This window comes from Nuphar pumila, chromosome 4, assembly GCF_984573655.1.
Source record: "Nuphar pumila chromosome 4, dmNupPumi1.hap1.1, whole genome shotgun sequence".
Lineage (NCBI taxonomy): Eukaryota > Viridiplantae > Streptophyta > Magnoliopsida > Nymphaeales > Nymphaeaceae > Nuphar > Nuphar pumila.
Window position 1 is genome coordinate 112,092,082 of NC_143252.1, and position 20,284 is coordinate 112,112,365.

A 20,284-nucleotide genomic window follows, 5' to 3' on the forward strand; every position below is an offset into this window, starting at 1 on the left:
AATTTTGAGTTGGTGATACCCAGATCTGAGGTTGATTTTTAGAATACCTTTGCCTTTTGCAATTGATCGAACAAGTTTTTGATGCAAGGTAATGGATACTTGTTTTTAACAGTTGCCTGATTTAGCATCCGGTAGTCTATGCATAATCTCATAGATTCATCATTCTTCTTCACAAAGAGGACTGGTGCCCTCCATGGCGATACACTTGGTCGGATGAAGCCTCACTCCATTAACTCCTGTAGTTATTTTTTTAGCTCCTTTAATTTCACAAGTGCCAAAGGATAAGGTGCCTTGGAGATTGGCGTCGTCCCGGGCACCAACTCGATATGAAAGTCCACCTCACGTTGTGGAGGCAGTCCAGGCAATTCTTCATAAAATACCTTCAGAAAATCATGAACTACCTCGAGTTCATCAAATGGTGTGACATTTGGTTCAATTAAGGATATATTAACTAGAAAAGCCTTGCATCCTTATCGCATATATTTATGAGCCTTCAATGCCGATATCACCCTGTCCTTCACAGTGGGTCTGAAGAGTCTAAATTCTATTTTTGGCAATCCAGGTCAGGATAACACCACTTTTCCTTGATGGCATAAAACATTGGTGTGATGTTCAGATAACCAGTCCATCCCCAAGATGACATCATACACAGTCATATTGAGTAGGATCAGGTCAACAGGTAAATTCTGTCCGTCTAACATGATTTTTGTGACCAATATGTAGTTCACACATATCGAGTTATATCCAACAGGGTTATACACATCTAATACATGTTTTAATGGTTCAATGTTCACACCCAATTGTTTAGCAAAATCTATGGATATAAAAGAATGTGTGGCACCACAATAAAAAAGAATAAGTGCAGCATGACCATCAACAAACACTATACCTTGCAACAGGTTACCCTTCTCTAGGTTCTCGACAGTGGTTGCATAAACACATCCTGGCACCCTCTTCTGGGCGTTTTTTTGTTGTTGATGTTGTTGTGGCTGAGGTGGTTGCTACTGTGGCTGCCCACCTCTGGCGTTTTGCCTCTGCATATCTACTATCTTTTTGTAACACTGACGAGCATAATAGCCCATCTTGCCACACTAAAGACACACGCCAGTATCTCTAGGGCAGGGTTGCCCGTTGTGGAACCGATTACATTTCTGGCATACTCGATTTTGATTCTGGTTTCACTGGGGATGATCTCCTCTGATATGGTTCTACTTCTTTGGGGGTGGTTAATGCTTCTTACCACCCTGGTATTGATGCTTGTTGGCTCCACTCTTACCAGCAGGTCTGGTTTGATTATTCCTAGATCTTTCTCATTCTTCACTCAGTGTGATAGCCGTTTCTATGGCCTGGTGGAAGGTTGACGGTAGAGTAGTCATTATCCGGTATCGTAGTCCGTCCTTGAGTCCATGAACATACTTGGTCGCTCTGGCTTTATCATTGGTGAACAAGTTGGGGCAATACTTCTCCAGGTTCCATAATTTGGTAGTATAATCTACCAGACTCATACTTCCTTGGGTCAACTCCAGAAACTCCTGTTGCTTTCAGTCACAAGCATATTGGGAAAAGTAAGTCTCCAGGAATGCCTCACGCAAGACTCCTCATGGAATATGATCCATTCCGATAAAATTGACAACCTGAGTTATATCTCACTATTTTCTTGCATCGCCTTTCAGACGATAGGTGAAAAAATTCATTTGTCGATCCTTCGGTACTGGCAAAACACAAAAGGTTTGCTCTATTTCTTCGATCCAACTTTCAGCCATCTTAGGGTCAACCTTTTTAAAAAAAAGTTGGTGGTTCCAGCTAGAAAAAAATATCGTAAGTGATTGTGTCAGTATTATGACTCACGTTGGTTGCTATTGCTGCTAGCTTAGTCTGGTTGCACATTTGTGTGTTCATCATTTGAGTCAGGCTATTGAGGGCTTTCATAACGAAACTCCTCTGCTCCTGCTAGTCATTGGTCATGCTTGCACTGGTGTTTCCTCTATGATACATCTAGTAATCATTTCATTAAAGCACATATTTTTACAATTTATGAATTATAGTATTCCAATAATTATTACAAGTATATATATACTTTAAAAGAATATCCAAATAACATAAATAGTATAAATGAAATATACTCACAAAACACTTGTCGGGTTGTTGTACGACCATGATTTATGAATTATTGTTCCTAGGCTCTGATACCATAATTGTAACGGCTTGAAATCTAACCCAAAATTTGAGGATTTTTTTTACAACAGCAAAAATATTTAATTTAACCAGGTTAAGCATCTCGGGCATGCCACAAAAAAAATTGAAGCAAATACCATCCATTTCATTTCTAATAAAATTTAAACTTAAACCAAGGGTTTTAGACATCCAAATAACATAATTGACATTAACCAAACTAATTTTAAACATCCCCAAAACAACAATAAATCATGTATCATGATCCACACACCATCCTACAATCGCTCTAGATCCTTTATTCTTTTTCTGAAAAATGATAAAGTAATTTGAATCAAACTACAACAAGTCTGCATAAGATAATACTGTGATTTTGCAGATGTACTAAGTAACAAGTATGCAATGTAATTGAATAACTATGAATAGTAAATTATGAGGTGAAGCATGACAAAAATAAACAAGTACCATGAAACTAATCAATTGTATATCATAGTTCTGACTCACGAACTAGCATAAAATGAATAATCATATGTTCAAGTAACATGTTCAAATAGATAATCACATGTTCAAGTAAATAATCACATGTTCAGATAGATAATCACATATTCAAGTATAGAATCTCATAATCTTTTATATAACAAAAATATATAAGAAGTTTTAATTTAAGTTTCTCTTGAATTATCCTGTGGGTACTCGCAGGCCAAGGCAACCGTAACTAAAGAAAACATTCAGGGGTTTATTATGTTTGGTGTTTTAATTAACCCTAACGTCTAACTGAAACTGAAATCCTAAAGGAGTGGTTAAATAACTGAGTGAACCTCCTAAAGACCCAAACAACAGGATGCATCCCTAACTTCTGCAAAAGAACTTGAAGCTACCGCATAAGACAAATTGGTAGTTCGGGTCTCCTAACTCTAAGAACTGGGGAGCAACGAACCATTGCCACTCGACACTAAAAGCATATATCCCCAAAGTGGTGTACCACCTACCATCTCCAAGGTTAGCCCGAGTCTGAGTGGGTTGTTATCTTCTCGACTTATCAGGGTTTCTTCTAGTCTGAATCCAGTAGCTCGAAGACACGGGAGTTCACAAAAATTATGAATCATACCACAATAGTAGTAGATTCCCAACTCTTCATACCTTAAATAGGTATGTTACCAATTTTTATCCATTTACTTGAGCAGTCCCACCCATAGTACTCTGATACATTTAAACTAGATAAGCACAAATGCTCTGGTACCTTAAAACCAGACAGACAAAGATTATTATATGTCAATTTACTTTTGTATTCACTTTAAAAACTTGAGGGGCCCCTTGTGGAACCCTCATGCACCAGGCTTGTCCAATCATGTGCTAGCATTAATTATGACCCATGTTTACTTATCAGGGCATAAACCATGTTCACAAGTAATCACCATATCTTACTTGAATCACATGTTCGATTAGATCTTACTTTGACAGGAATCATAATTAGAAAAGCATAAATGCAGGCATTACTAGACATGAATGTTCGCAAATTACATTACAGATTTGCAGACGTAAGAAAATTGCACATGCGCCCATTTCTATATCAGGTTATAATTCATACTATCAATAAAGATTAAGCCGCAATGTTTCACAAATATGTAGTATCACCTATTTCTAACTAGAAGTAGAATGCCATAAGCAGATTCATAGCAAATCAAAATTTAGAATGGCAATAAAGATTGAAACATATTTTTTTTTACAAGGGTCTAATATCATCCAATTCCAACTATAAGTGTAGTGTCCATATGAAATCAACAATGGGTTGATTTCGGTTGTTCCAGGGTCGACTCTTTGGTCTTTCCAAGCTGCCATATTGTAATAGGGATCAACTCCCTAAGTAAAGAATTAGCTCTTGTGCACATTATGAGTATATGTACATAGTCTTAACAACCATGGTAAACACCTATGTAATTATCTCTGTGTACTCGGAAGTGTTTGATGAAGACTATATTAAAGACTCAGTTTATTCACCGTTAGGATCACAATCAGAAAATACCTGCAAAATTTTGTGGTTGTACAGTGATATGTGCAGCAAAATGTGTGTGAGTGCAGCAAAAAGGTGCCGATTTTTTTTTAAATGAAAGTGCATATTTATCTCTATGTGCACCAAATTATAGGCAGCCAGATATATCAAAGGCTATGTATAACCACAACCCGAGTCACGATATAAAACATGTATAGACTATTGTGTGTATAGTAAGAATCTGTCATAATAGGGGTGGGTATGTATGTTACAGAATTGTATAGAAAATAAAATCATGGGAATACATATTCATTTGAGAGAGTTTTCAAAATAAAATTCTTAATTGAGCACTCTCATCATGTACCCTGTGTACTGAAATACACACAAAAGACAAAAAAAATTTATCATGCTTAGTCACGCATGTCCACCATCATGTTTAACGAGATCCCCAAGTAACAAACTTTTCTAGAAAACAATTAAGTACTCAAGCATTTATTCCTGAAAATGATCTACAATGGGCCAATTTATGAAGACTTAAACAAAATTCATAGAATTTGTTTTGATGCCACAAACAATTTCAGTAAATGACATTTCTTTGATAAGTCTGAGTCTTTCTACAACAAACAGTTAAAACTCAGACCGATTACACCTATTGCAAAAAAAAATAGTTAGTTTAAATGAAGCATGAAAACACCTTACAATTTAATTCAAATTTAGATCAAAATGGAAAATAAACTTAGATATCCGGATGCAGACTTTCCAGACCTAAGTTGTAATATAAGAAGGCAGACACAACCTTCTGGTAAGAGAAATATCATATGTAACTCAAGCAAAAATGCAAATTTGTACATTCTAGAGAATACGCTAACCAAAATATGATGAATAGTTGATTATATATGGATTTTCTCAAAATCAAAACATGCAAACTCTATTGCACAGGGTACGGAACACACGCAGAACCGAGATTCTGCATTTGCACAATTCTAAACCCACGTAGATGGATTATAATGTAGTAACCCACATGCTTGAAACCGGTACCCCACAAAAATCATAGTAAAGCCCTAACTTTCTGAAGCTTTTTCTTCTTGTTGTGGCAATTTTGGTGCAAACGTGCACCCCTTCTTCCTTGGTCGTGCAACAGAGAGAGAGGGCAATAACGAGAGGGAGAGAAAGAGCTAACGAGTGGGAGGGAAGATGGGTTTATGAAAGGGGTGAGAGGGGTTCGTGGTGGTCGGTTTCCACCCCCCTCTCCCTACTTTGAGTGAAATGGGGGCTTCACGCCCTATCCCCCCCCCCCCCCCCCACACACACACACACACACACCACCAACTTATCCCAAACGTGAATGGGGGTTTTACGCCCCCATCCACATCAGTTAGGGTTCAGTAATGAACCCTACCACCCCATTTACGAGTTTTTTTTGTGCAAGTTTAGATCACCAGCACTCATGACCCGCGACCCATTTATATCTTTGGGTCCAAACTTTGGGCTATTTAGATCCATTCAAGGATCCAAATCTATTAAGTTTGGACCATGCCCTAATGGTTGCTATTCTGATATGGATCCACGATCCTCTATGTTCATAGATTCATGTTAGCAATCCGGTTCCGCCATGGATCTGAAACTTTATTATCATATTTCAAGGATTTAAAACTTTCTGATTTGGATTTAAATAAAATACCATAGATCCAAAAATAATTTTTTTTAATTGGACCCCTATATTTCCATTATATGTTCTTTCTTACCATATCTAAATCTTCGATGTCCAAGATCCAAGTGAAGTAATGTAGATTCAAATATTGCATAGGCTATTACGGATCCCAATAAAGTATTATAGGTCCAATATAGAAATTTTCTCATTCAAAATCTGATTTAAACTTCGGGGATCCTACTCAATTTATCCTGGATCCAATATCAAATCTAACCATGATATTGAGGATCTGATATCAAAAATCTTAACCAGAAATTTAAAATTTACTGTTAGATACCCACTTAAGATGTTCGTGATCCGCTATCTAAGATCTGAATAGATTATAAAAGATCCAAATAGGATATTAGAGATTCGACCAAATAAAAAATAAAATAATGAAAATATCCTTATATCATCTTAAGAACATGAAATTCAAGTTTATTTACCCATTAAAATTCATTGGTATTACACTAATAGCCTTATAAAAACCAATATATATATATTTTTTTCATAAGGCATAGTGTTCAGGTCCAGCCAATCGAGCATGGCCAGACCTTATCTGCAGGTCCCGAAGTTGGTCTGACCCAGATCGGGTCAGATCCAGCCCACAATGACCAAGTGTGGCTAGCTATCCATAGGGTCAGGTCATAACATGCCCACCTCGCACATGACTTAGTTCAGTCCTCGCAGCCAAATGGGGGCTAGACCGGGTCAGCTACCCTACCGATCTGAAAAGCAAGCCAGACCAGGTTCGGCTGAATGTCGAACCAGCCCTAGTCCAGTCGACTGAAGGTCAACTCAGCCTTGGGCTGGTCGGCTCAACACCAGACCTGGCTACAACATAGAGGCTCGAGTTAGCCTGGAGTAGAGAGGTCCGAGTCGGCCTAGACCATATGGCCGACTCAGTCAAAGGAAAAGGGTTGGACCCAATCAGTGAGTTAAGCACACCCTAAACGGGCTCGACCATCAGTTCGGGATCAACCAGATCTGACCCATGGGTCAAGTCAAACCTGACCCAACATTGTCAAGACTGTACCGAACCGGTTCGGTTCCTATGACCTGATGAAAAATTAACCGATTTGGCCCCTCTTTCGCATGATCTCAACCTTGCCATCGACCGAAGGGCCAAACATGATCTTGCACCTACTTGTGAGTGTGATCTTAGTTCGGCACCACCCTAATGGCTGAAATCGGCCTGGCACCACCGTCGTGAGGCGGAGCACAGTTTGGCACCACCCTAATGGTCAAAACCAGCCTAGCGCCATTGTTGTGAGGTGAATCACAGTCTAACACCACCCTGATGGCCAGAATTAGCCTGGCACCACCGCCGTGAGGTGGATCACAGTCCAGCAACATCCGTAATGCTGAAAGCGGCTTGGCGCCTACCTGATGGCCAATCTATGCTGACTTAGCCTCAATGGGATGTCAGTCCTTACCGCTCAACGGCCAAACCAGATGCCATCTACCGTCGACAGAAGGTCGAACCAATGGTTGATCACCATCGACATCAAAGTGACTGTAGTGATGGCCGAAAACCATGGATAACATCTGTCAGACTGAGAATTGACGAGCAGAGCATCCATCCTCCCATCGTCTGATGCGCAGAGGAAGGAAGATCTTCCTTGTCTGTCGACCAACGATCAGACGGAGGAGGAGTCTCCTCAACCCACCGTCCGATGATAGGATCGAGCATCCGGCTATCTGAAAAAAGGAAAAGGCCGAATAGCCCTTCCACCCGATTGGCAGCCAAACGAAGGGCCCGATGGCCCTTCCTGCGTGGCAATCCAAATAGGGACAGAATCCCATGCAGCCCAGCGGTGATCTTCAATTACAATGGATCATCACCGAAAAAACAAGAAAAATAATATATATATATATATATATATATATATGAAATCGTAATTTTTCAACGAGAACATATGCTCTGATACCAATTATTGGATTTTAAATCCATCAAAAACTAAAAGGACCGATTTATATGTTTTCGTTGAATCATTGAAACAAAAAATGAAAACCAAATTTGATGCGAAAGCGTACCTGAATCCATTGGTGCTCCGATAGATCGTTGACAGTATGATCTTTTAGAACCTGTATATGTGGTCATTTTTCTTTCTCTAGACTTAATGAGAGAGAAACTGAATTCTCTTTCTGACTTATGAGGAGCCTGGAGAAAATGCCATTATATAAGGTTTGGGGATCTTAACCTAATGTATTTAGGAGTCCGTCTCCAATTCAACCCATTATAGAATTGTAGACAAGGCAAGTCTCTCCACAGTATGTATCATACCATATGAAATATCCTAGGGCCCAAACGGATTAGATCACATAAACCGGGCATCAACCTAAGACAGCGGTTCAACAGTTCAACGTACATAGGCCCCCACTATTTTCTAACACTAGCATCTCTAAAGGATGGGTTGTTCATTGACAACATAGACTCCCAGTATTTTTACCTCCTGGTCAATTAACAATATCATGATTTGTTCTGCGACCAACATCACTTCCACAACGCTGATGGAAGGAGGTGCCCTCCCCAGACAGAGGTCTAGAATGATGAAATCAAACATTTTGTTTTTGAGTTAGACGTTGATAACATGTTAGGCCCGGATGGCTTCACAAGAATGTTTTTTCAATTTTACTGGTATATGGTGGGAAGGACTTCTACAAGGCTGTTAGAAAGTTTTTTGAGATAGGTAAGTTGCTGAAAAGAGTTAACTGCACCAACATAGTATTCATTCTCAAGAAAAAAGGGCAAAATGTCTTACTCAGTTTCTCCCAATAAGTTTGTGCAGTTTTGTATATAAAGTGATTACGAAAATCATGGTTTAGAGAATGATGGAAGTTTTTGAAAGAATAATCAGTCATAATCAGAGGGAATTTTTAAAGTAAAGGCACATTCAGGACAACATCCTCCTCGCTCACGAGATGATTCAATCAGTGGCGACAAGCAAGAGACAAAATATCATGCTTAAGAGGTATCTCATGAAAGCATATGATCGTGTGGAATGGGTGTTCTTCTTAGATTCTCTTGAGTATTTCGGATTTCCAAATGAGGGTAATGGAAGAATCAATAAATGCATTGGGCTGCCAATTTTGGAGCAACAGGGGACTTCGACAAGGGGAACCAATGTTCCATACTTGTTTGTGATGGTTATGGAGAGACTCGAGATTCTTAAACTATTCTGCAAGTAAAAAGAAGATTTTCCCTATAAACATTCGAGGTTTTGAATGACTTGCGGATTTTCTAAAAATTCTTCATAATTTTGAGAAAGCTTCAGGACTAAAGGTAAGTGGAGATAAGACAATCTTTGTTCCTTTTAGTATAAAGAATACAAGATCAATCGCATTCAACAACTCAGTGGGTGGAAACCAACTAACCTCCCCATTGATTACATCGGCATTCCTCTTTTCAAGGGTGTTTTAAAGAAGAATATGTTGATTACATTGATAGATAAATTTAGAGAGATGGAAGGCGAAATCAAATTTCATAGCAGGATGGGAGGTACAGATTAAGGCATTTCTATATATTCTTCCAACCTACTGGATGTTCAACTTCAAAATCCTGACAAGTACAATTAAGGAAATCAAGCGATTGATAAGAAGCTTTCTATGTAATGAAGCTGAAGGCGGCATTACCATCTTCTAAGTTTGGAACCAGGTGTGTAAACCTGCAAGTGAGAGTGGGTTAGGCCTGCTAAATCTGGAAGAAGTAAATAAGGCCAACCTTGCCAAGCTCACATGGGTAGTGATTAAAACAGAGAAGAATCCTTAAGTGCAGCTGATGGAGAAAAAAGATCTTTGTAGGGAATCAATCTGGTCAGTTAGGTCGATACTTCTTGTCTCCCATGGTTGGAAAGGGATTCGTTTGGGGGCCTAAATATTGGTAGAGGGCACTAGTTGGTAGGTTGGGGATGGAACCATGATTGAGTTTTGGTTTGCCCCCTGCATTTTGCAGGAGCTCTAATTTTTCAATGAACATTCAATCAGTAATGTACTTAAAGCTCCATTACATATGCATTAATGATGTTATTCACGCCTACTGCTGCACCCAAATCCGACTTAAGGAGGAAGGCCTCCACCTTAGCCAAGAGAACTGTTGAACAACAGTCGTGGAACCCTCATAGCAGTGATTTGGTAAGACGTTGACCAGGGGGTGAGGAGGTATCCACTAAGGTAGTATGAGAAGGCTTAAGGGAGAAAAGAATGGCTCTCTGAACACAAGCTGATATGGGCACAAACACTATTTTCCCAAAGTAGTTTGTCACTCTCCAATTCGCCAAGGAAGGTAAGGTTTTAACGGTGGATAGGCTAAAAAGACTAGGTGACACATTTGTAAGCAAGTTGAGGAAGACACTAAGCACCTGTTTCTGGAATGCCCCCTTGTGAAGAAAACATGGATCAAGATGACAAGTATTTTTGGCCACAGATGGAGGTTGAGAAGCTCAATTAGGGCACGTTTGGAAGAGAGAAAGATGTAGGAAAAGTAATGCAAAATGGAAAATCCGTGCTAATTTTCTGACCCTTTCAAACCAGAGACTTTTTTTTTTTGCCGAGAGAGTTTTTCTAAAAAGTACACTTTTTGATAGAAAACATTCTGAGAGGTGGTGGAGGAATATTTTCTATCAAGAGCAAATTTATTTTTACACTCCCCACCACCCACCACCACCCTCTTTCTCTTTCCTCTCAATGTTTTTCTCGTGCTATACAAACAAGTGAAAAACTTCATTTCGAAGATCTTCTCATATAAAAAACTCTCGTAGGCAAAACTTTCTTTTCCTATGAGAATTTCTCTCTTCCAAACATGCCCTTAATGACTGAGAAAGTGGGCTTTAACAAGATTTCTAGGGAAAACCTACATTAATGTTAGTTGTTAGCATTTCAAACAGTTATATGGGCTATTTGGAAGCCGAGAAATGAAGTGTTTTTTTAAGACAACACATGAAAGGTGGCCACTATGGAGGACATATTATTAGAGGCCAGGGATCAAGTTAGGGATGTGTTAAAAAACTTGTCTAATAATGTAGCAAAAAACTGGCGTAGGTTGGACCCTTGGATTGCCCTACAAGTTAATTTTTATGGTTATTTTGACAGGGATGGCACTATGGGTTCACGATATGGGATGATAGAAGGAATTTTTTGGAGGCTGGTTGTTTCTCGCAAGGGTGGGAGATAGAAGAAAAGGAGTGGAAGTGATGGGAGCTAGTCCTTAGAAAAATTAGGCCCAAGTCTCAAGTGATCGTGGAGAGCAGTAGGACATTCACAGAGTTTTGGAAGAGAGAGCAAGCTCGAGGCTATAAGATAGATGTCTAGTGAAGTTTTTGTACAAGTATAAAGAGTTCAAAGTTAGGAGAGCCCTGTGTAAAACTAATTTTGTTGCCAAGATTCTTGGCAAGATGTAACGGGTCGGGTTTACCCAGACCAAACCCTATAGGGTCTGGTTATGGTGACAAATAAGAAGACCCGATTAAGTTTTGGGTCTGGACTTAAAGGTCCGATTAATACATGGACCCGGGTATAGTTTGTGAAATTTTATACAAAAACTGGGCCCGACATGAGTTACGTTTGTGACCAGCAAATTTTCAATGTAAAAATGATAGAAAAAATATTATTTTACCAGGTATGGTTCATATAGTTTTTAACGGGTTCGAGTATGATTTCTATTATAGTAGATCCGATTAGACCTGGGTCTGGATCCGATACCATACTTGAAAACCTGATCCAAGTCTAGTGCTACCTAGGTCCGAACCGAACCAAACCCAACCTGTTGACACCCTTACCAAGATGGCAAAGTCCAGGTTGAGGAAATCCTGAAAGGATCACCCCCGAAATGACACAAGATCAAACCCCATTGGCACATTGGTGTGTTCGTAGAGGTGGGCCACGTAAGGCAGGGTAGTCATAGAGCTTCACCAGTTATGATACTTGTTGCCACGGCCTTTATTCTTTGCGTTTTCCTGACTTGTGCAAACATTATTTGGGTTGTGTGGCACAGTTTGCCTTAGGCGATGAGCTACGTAAGCCTAGCTAAAGCTACTTTAGATTGGTGTATATCTCATGCACACTTGGCACAATGAAATATCGAAAGCGACATAGGTCAATAGAGTAGAACAATGCCAATTGTTAGTTTAGAGTGAGTTCAAGCCGATGAGAGACAAGTGTGTCTCCTTCCTATGACGAATGCATTACACATTCGAATAAGCATCCCAAACATCAGAGTGAACATCGAATTTGGAAAGAGTACCGAACAAGAAGCATATTGCATTTTGGCACCTACGGGCCCCACGCCCTCACTTTGGCAAAGGTTCTTCATCGTAACAACAAAAAAAAAGGTATAAGCTTGTTAACTAGTATATCAAGGGGTTAAGGGATTCGCTAATTAGGTTTAGAGTCCAATAACTTATATTATTTTTAATTTAAAAATGTATTTTTCTTGTTAACAAGCCCGATTGAGCTCCGACTGTTTAACTTGGGCTAATCATGAGCATGAGCACGGCTTGATTGTCACAAGAATTGAACACCCTCTGTTCAATTCGTTCAAAATGTCTGTGTGTGCGTGCGTGCACATGCATACACATGGTTGACAGAGATGGCATCCTAGCTGGCTGGGCCGTTTTCAGGCCTCCCCAGTACAGTACTCCATGAAAAGCAAAAGACACTTCTCAACGAGAGGCCCCATAAATAGTTTACATGCTGACAATGATCCAGCAATCACTGCAGGTGCACCTGTGTCACATGGACACGGTATATAGGATACGAGACACATCATTTTTGCGTTCTTTTTCGTTTAAGAATAGCAAACAAGGATTCAGGAGACCGATGCTGAATCCCAACCAGTGAAATGGGTCCCATATAGTAGTGCCATCACCAATCATGGGTCTCACATAGTAGGGTCTGGGTCTAGTGCCAGTCCAATTAACCTTGAACATAATGATCCATACGGATAAAGCACATCAATCTCGGGTCGTTGTCTGCTAAGGTCCCGCATTGGCAGAATTGGGTCTGATCACATTCGACCCGGTCCATTGACTTCCCTCTAATTGCATTCCAGCCAGTTCAGTTCTTGCATTGCACTTCATAGCTCAGACAAAGATGAAAAATTTATCTCTATTTGGCAAAAAACCTTTTTTAATACATGATATGTCTTATTATGAGAAAGACTGCACGGTAGGTTAGGTGTTGATTGTGTGAACCTACAGATGCGGTTTACCATATTAGTATCAAGATATATAGGGCCCTCTAGTCTACCAATTCAATGCTCGCACCAATACATAAATGTGGGCCTCCTTACAGAACCTAACGTGACAACTCAGTCATCCACCACCTCATACCCGGTGCAGATCGATCCAATGGAGGTGGTGAAGGTGGAGACGTCGGTGGTGGTTCCGGCCGAGCCCACCAAGCGGCGCCGCCTCTTCTTGTCGAACATTGACCTCACGCTGGTCATGTACCATGAGTCTGTGGCGTTCTTCCCACCAAAACCGACTCCGGATCCGTTTACTGAGGTTCGAAAGACACTCAAGGAGTCACTGAGCCAGCTCCTAGTGTACTACGACTTTGTTGCAGGTCGGCTCGTGCCGACCCCAGAAGGTCGGCTCGAGATAGACTGTAATGGTGCTGGAGTAGTGGTGGAGGCTGCAACAGCTTCATGCTCACTTGAGTGGCTTGGGAGCTGAAGATGCCCAAGCCAGAATTCAAGGAGCTGGTGAAACTCTTGGAGGAGTACCTAAACAAGAAGATGGAAGATAGGCCCCTGCTATTGATTCAAGTGAGTCATGCTTAACTTAGTTGACCATATTTTATAGCATATTTCCACTATTGCATTATTGATGCATTACATGTTTTTTTTTTAAGATAACGCGGGGTTCGTGTGGCCAGTGGGGTGGTTTTGAAGGTGTTGAGTTGAAGACCCCGGATCAAACACCCTTGGTGCCCAGACATGTTTGTAGCTTTCAGAGGTGGGCAACGTAAAGCAGGTTGGTCGTGGAGCCCCCCCCCCCCCCCCCCCCCCCCCGTCCCGGGATTTTCTCTCACTTCAGTGAGGGTTCCTCGTCATCAAAATTTTGAGATAATGAAAAGAAACCACCATTATAGTTCAAATGTCCAATTATGAGCCAAGAGGTGCCACATTGATTGAGGCCTAGTTTAGGTCCATGTAAAATTCTATTGTGTTCATGGTAGTAGGCTTGGGGAGAAGGTGCTGACCCTTTGTCCCAAGTTGGAATGCCTTTTGCTCATGGGCTTTTGAATGGTTTGGGTGTTGTGTCCGTGACCTCACCCAAAGATTGCCCGCTTTGGATAGATCTTCTCAATTGAAATATCTCTTGTATGGATAATACACATTCCAGTTGATCGAGCTTAATTCTAATTATTTTGTTTCGAAGAAAAGATATCAACAAGGCTTGTTTGTCTTATTCAGCACAACCAAGAGACACTGGATTCTCTTTCAGATAGGCCCTCCCTGAAAGAAAAAGGAAGCCTGAAATGCCAACATATCTAATTCATCCAACACGTTAGTACCCATTTTGGGAACGTCTAGTGCCAAAATCACTAAATGGGTAAGTCGCCAATCCCGACTATGAGAACATCATCATCCTTAAAAAAAAATGTTTGCTTCAACTTTATGGCAAGGGACAGACACCATGGACATTGAGCTAGCCAGGTTTTTGAGCTCTTGTGAGTTATATCATGGTTTATGCTACATGCATGGGTTAATACACTACTAAAGCCTGCAACTTGATCTGCTACCATTTTCCTTTTAATGAAATGCTGCCCTTTTGAATTTGCCAACTTTGGCATTCCCATGTACCAGCATTCTTAATGGTGTGCACAACCATGCCGTGCATGCTTATTTCTTATTTCCTTGGTCTTTTTTATAATATTTTTTATTAGAAAAACATAATTTACAGATCTGTTCTAAGTGCCTTGCTGAAGGTTTCATTAAGGCATTCTTTGACCTTGAATATATATATATATATATATATATATATATATATATATATAGAGAGAGAGAGAGAGAGAGGTTCACTCACTAAACGGTCCACACTTTGTCCTTCCCTTCAAATTCTATATGTAAGATATTTTTTTTTTTGCAAAACTGACCTTATAGATGTGATCTAAATGGTCGAGAACAAATGAAAAGACTTTTGGATCAAATTTTTTGAATGTGTAAATAGGATTTTAGAAGGATCCGATAATCAACGGGTTTAAAAAATTTGATTTTTTTTGTTATAAAATCTTACCTACACATTAAAAAGGGTTGATCCAAAACTCTATTCATATGTTTTTAAGGATGTGGAGATTACATCTATATAGTCATATTTATCAAAAACATATCTAACATACAAAATTTGAAAAGGACAAGAGAGGGACACTGTGGACCATCTCTCTCTCTCTCTCTCTCTCTCTCTCTCTCTCTCTCTATATATATATATATATATATATATATATATATATATATATATATATATAAAAGTAGTATCTGCCTAATAATTTTGAGCCTGCCACTATTGAATAGGGTCTTTTGCAAATCTGACTATGTAGATGCGTTCAGCATGATTGATTTGCTAGGAAACGACAGTTCGATCATTTTTTTTATAATAAGATCACTTTTAAGCATTGAATTTTTTTTAAAATTGTAGACCGTTGATTTTTAAATCATATAAAAATCTAACTTTGTCATAATCGGATGATCTAAGAGTAGATTCCTATAAAACCAAATACTTAGATCACATTTGTATGATCAGATTTTATAAAAAATAGAAAAAATCCTTTAACCAAGTTAAGAATGAACTAAAATGAAAATTTCAAGAAATTATTGTTGGTGTCTTTTTTCCATTGAACGTAGATGTGTTTTTAACTACTATAGAAATCATTTTGGAAGCCGCTAATTTACCTTGCTTGAGATAAAATATGAATATGCTCATATTGACCATTCCTAACTTGATATGGGTAACATTTGGACATGATGACCTGACCCATCTAATTGAAGTATATATATATATATACAACAGTACACACTTTTGTTTGTATGGATATAACCACAAAAAGTTTAATCTAACCGTACAAATGTGTTTACACAGTTTATTTACTATGTTCAAAACTTTTATCAGTCTAATACACCATAACATTTTGTTTTTGAGATGGTGAAAAAATCAATGCTTCACAATTCATTAAGATAAAGTAGTTTAAAAATGGTATAAAATATCATGTTTGAGTGAACTTTAAGACATGAGCATAATAAATATAACATGCTAAATATAATCTAAAGGTTAAATTTTGCTTTTGGAGCTTATATCTATAGAAATCAAGTGCCACAGGTGATTCCATTTGTTGGTTGTTATAAATGTCATCAAAACTCCAAATCTTGTAGGACACGTTTGCATGTCACTGAAAAGGGGGGGGGGGGGGGGGGGGGGGGGGGGGGAAGCAAACGCACCCTTTAGAAATTTTGACCCACCTAGCACAGACAAGAACCCAAGAAAGGATCAGGTGCAATGTGATTTTACACTTTTTTGCCTTGCTGTGCCTAATCACCCGCCATCTTTGGCATAGTCTGTCAACGAAGGGGCTCAACATCAGATGGTGGGTGATTAGGTGCATCAGCACACATAAAAGAGTGTAATCACATTGCACCTGATCTCAATTCGACCAAACCACTGCTCACTAGATTTAAAATATCATAAATCTGTAAGGCGATCATATACATAAAATTCTGGATCTTGCATTTCATCTTAGGTGTGTCTAGGGATGGCACTGAACCGGTGTGGGGGACAAGGTCTCTACCCCCACCCCGTCTCAAAATTTTGTCCTTCATCCCCGTTTTCATCCCCACATGGGTTTTGATTTTAACCACTATCTTTGGTTCATTCTCCATTTCATGTCCTCCATCCTCAGTCCAAACAAGACGAGGCAGACAGGGTCTCATTTTTCTGATCCTTCTACCATTGTCGCCTTCTGCTGTTAGAAGAAAGAGAGAAGAAAAATGAGAGCTCGTGTGACTCGTTAGAGAAAAGAAAAAAAAAGGATAGATTTGAAAAAGGGTTTTCTGTTAGGGTTATGTATCTATATATATGATTTTATAATATATATATAAGGGTATAATAATAATTTTCAACAAGAATCAGGGACAGGATGGGGGCAGGGTGAAGGCAAAAGTAAGTCCATCTTAGCACGGGTTTTGATTTTAACTTTCATCCTTGGTTGATTTCCCGTTTTATGTCTTTCATCTCCGGTTCAAACGGAGCAAGGTGGGACCAGTTTTCCCGCGGTTCACTGCCATCCTTAGGTGTGTTACTATGTTGCAATATGAATCCTGCTCAATTAAGGAATTATACCTTGTCCTTGTTTCATGTCTCTTTCTCCTCATCTGACAGTAATGAATTTGGTGAAACAGAAAAAGAAAAATAAATTCTAGCTTATATGATTTTATGTTTTTTAAGAGTTGTGACCTCAATGGTAGGAATTAGAGATAAGGTGAATTGTGATTGCACACTTTTAAGCACCTGATCACCAACTATGGCAGATCAGGTGTAATCACATTGCACACTTTAGTATGCCGCAGCACCTGATCTACCCTCCATCTTCTGTTAGACCCCACGGCTGTTGAACTGTACTCCAGAGATGGAGGGCAGTCAGGTGCAGCGGCACACTCAAAGTGTGCAATGTGATTGCAGCTTATCTGCCCTCATTACCCTCCATCAGATGTTGGGCCTCACAGCTGAAAGGCTGTATCTCAAAGATGGCAACTGCTCAGGTGTGGCATCACATTAAAAGTGTGCAATCCCATTTCCCCTGATCCTCCCTCCAATGGTAGCTTGTTTAAGTTTTGTGAAGAGTAGATAGCATGGAGGCAGCTTGAACGTTTATTGTTGCGGGTTTCTTTGTCTTAACATTGGGCCCTAATTTGAGGGCTCAGTTCACATTCACCGAGTCTGCTTGGACCCACTTGTCCCTTAAAGAGTCATGGTCAATTTTTCTAGGCTCGTATTGATCGGGTCGAGTCATCGGAGATATGCCCCTCTTCATGCAGCCAGGGATCTTGAATGACTAGTTTCGGGTCGGTCAAGCTGAACCAGATCATAATCAAGAAGACTTTGATCAGAATTAGTTCTCATGGTCAACACCCAACTCTTTTTGGCTATGCACTACTTAATTTTCACTTCTGCACTAGCTGATACAGGATATGTTTGGATGTGACCAATTTCATGAACTCCAGTGGTTCTACTTCACATGACTAAGTTCATGATTGCTAATACAAGGAGACCAAGTTCATGAACTCCAACAATTCTAGCTTCCATGACCAATTTCATGAACTGCAATTGCTAACATATTGATTCTGCATGATGAGCTCACAGATAACCAGATTCGAGTGTGGAGGCCATGCATTGGCCGCTGTTTGCAATCACTGCACCCTTGATGGCTTTGGGATCCGCAACCTATGTGTCAACTTGGCAGCTTGTACACGTGGCGAAGAACCATTGCTGCCACCGAAGCCGGACCGCACAATCTTCAAGGCAAGGGTCCCACCTAAGATATGCTACCCCCACTATGAGTACTCCAAATTGAGCATCCAAGACATCTCCCCCTTCTCCATACCTGGTGAATGCCCTGCAAACTTGCTCATGCGTGATGCTGTGCTAACAACTTTCTGCATCTTCGTCCCATGCACGAAGATCGATGCCATGAAATCTGAGGTCCTTTTGGCCGGCAAGCTCAAGAGGGTAACCGATTTTCATGTCATGGCGGCAAAGATATGGAAGGCAAGAAGTCTAGCCATTGGAATGCTCGATGATAGCACATCGACTTTACTATTCCCGGTCGACATTCGGCGACATATGACGCCAAAGCTTCCGATAGAATTCGCCGGAAACGGGTTAGTCCCGGGGTTCGCACGCGCCAGCATGCAGGAATTGAAGGATCAAGGGCTGTCATTCAGTGTGGAGAAGGTGCAAGAAGGGCTGGAGAGGCTGGATGAAGAGTACGTAAGATCAGGGATAGATTGGTTGGAGGTGAATAGGGGCACGCCGCTTGTGGTCGATAGCTTCTCTGTGGTGGCCTGGACTAAGATAGGGTTTGAGGGGGAGGAGTTTTGGTGGGGGAAGGCTAAGTGCTCCATTCCAGTTGATGTCAAGCCAGGGCTGGTCATTCTGCTTCCTGGGGATGAGGGCAAGTTGGGAATTAATGTTTGCCTAGCCCTGCCTGCTGAGCATATGAAGGCATTCTGCAAATTGATGGTGGAGGACTAGAGCTGCATTAAGTTGGCCTAATGTGTCTATATAAGCATACAATTTGATTCAGTAAAGATAGAAACTATAATTGAATGGGATATTGGTGTTCTAGAGTCCATTATATATATGGTTGGAAAATTATGGAGTAGAACACTGTGTAGCTCAAAGCATATGGATGATCATTGAACAGTGCAGTCATCTGGTTTAAGGTGCTGCTGCTCATAGGTTGGTGACAGTTATAGCTTAAAGCAGTGTTTTATCTTAATCAGATGTTGGTGATCTTGTTGCCACTTCTTTTGTGGCACATTTGAATATATATATCAAAGAAAAATCTATATTGTGTTGCTCTCTCTCTCTCTCTCTCTCATTGAACAGTGCAATCATCTGGCTTAAGGTGCTGCTGCTCATTGGTTGGTGACAGTTATAGCTTAAAGTAGTGTTTTATCTTAATCAGATATTGGTGTTCTTGTTGCCACTTCTTCTGTGGCACATTTGAATATATATTTCAAAGAAAAATCTATATTGTGTTGCTCTCTCTCTCTCTCTCTCTCTCTCTCTCTCTATATATATATATATATATATATATATATATATATATATATATATATATATATATACACACGCTAATGTTTGATACCCTCGTGGGTAAGGAATCCCCTGATGAAAAAATATAATATTTTTATTTTTATTTTCATTTTTTTTTTTGCACATCTGACCCTCTAGGTGTGTGATCTACATATTAGGTTTAGTTGTAACTGACCTTTGGATCATGTTTTTCTGATATATATGTCTGAGTTTGTAAGGGTTGAAAAATCAATAGCTTATAATGTTCTAAATATGCAAACCTCATAAAATCATGTTTTTGTGTTTAAAAAACTATGATCCAAGAGTTGATTTCTACTATTTTAACCATGCTTATCAAATTCATAATGTCAGATTTGGTCAAAACAACCTCCCCCTATGATTAGTTTCAACTAGGGGTATATATATATATATATAGAAATTAAAATATGTTTATCAACCAAATATGTTTGTTGGTATGAATCAAGATTTTCATAGGTTTTTTTGCAAATCTAATCCTCAAGATGCATTCAGCGTGTTCCATTTGCTAGGATTTGACTGTTGGATCATTATAATCGGATCAAGAAATGTAATTGTTTACACTTGAAAATTTATGAAAATTCTTAGCCATTGATTTTCAACCCT

At 39.6% G+C, this 20,284-nt stretch overlaps 2 protein-coding genes across 2 annotated transcripts; both read left to right on the forward strand.

The window, feature by feature from the left end:
* Positions 1 to 13,198: 13,198 nt before the first annotated feature.
* On the forward strand, positions 13,199 to 13,525 carry LOC149840602 (fatty alcohol:caffeoyl-CoA acyltransferase-like). Its single transcript, XM_090005100.1, has one exon. It carries the CDS (start codon positions 13,199 to 13,201, stop codon positions 13,523 to 13,525), a length of 327 nt encoding a protein of 108 aa, XP_089861226.1.
* A 2-nt stretch (positions 13,526 to 13,527) lies between these two features.
* On the forward strand, positions 13,528 to 19,096 carry LOC149840603 (acyltransferase GLAUCE-like). Its single transcript, XM_090005101.1, has 3 exons — positions 13,528 to 13,617; positions 13,704 to 13,790; positions 18,206 to 19,096. Exons 1-3 carry the CDS (start codon positions 13,528 to 13,530, stop codon positions 19,094 to 19,096), a joined length of 1,068 nt encoding a protein of 355 aa, XP_089861227.1.
* Positions 19,097 to 20,284: the final 1,188 nt, after the last annotated feature.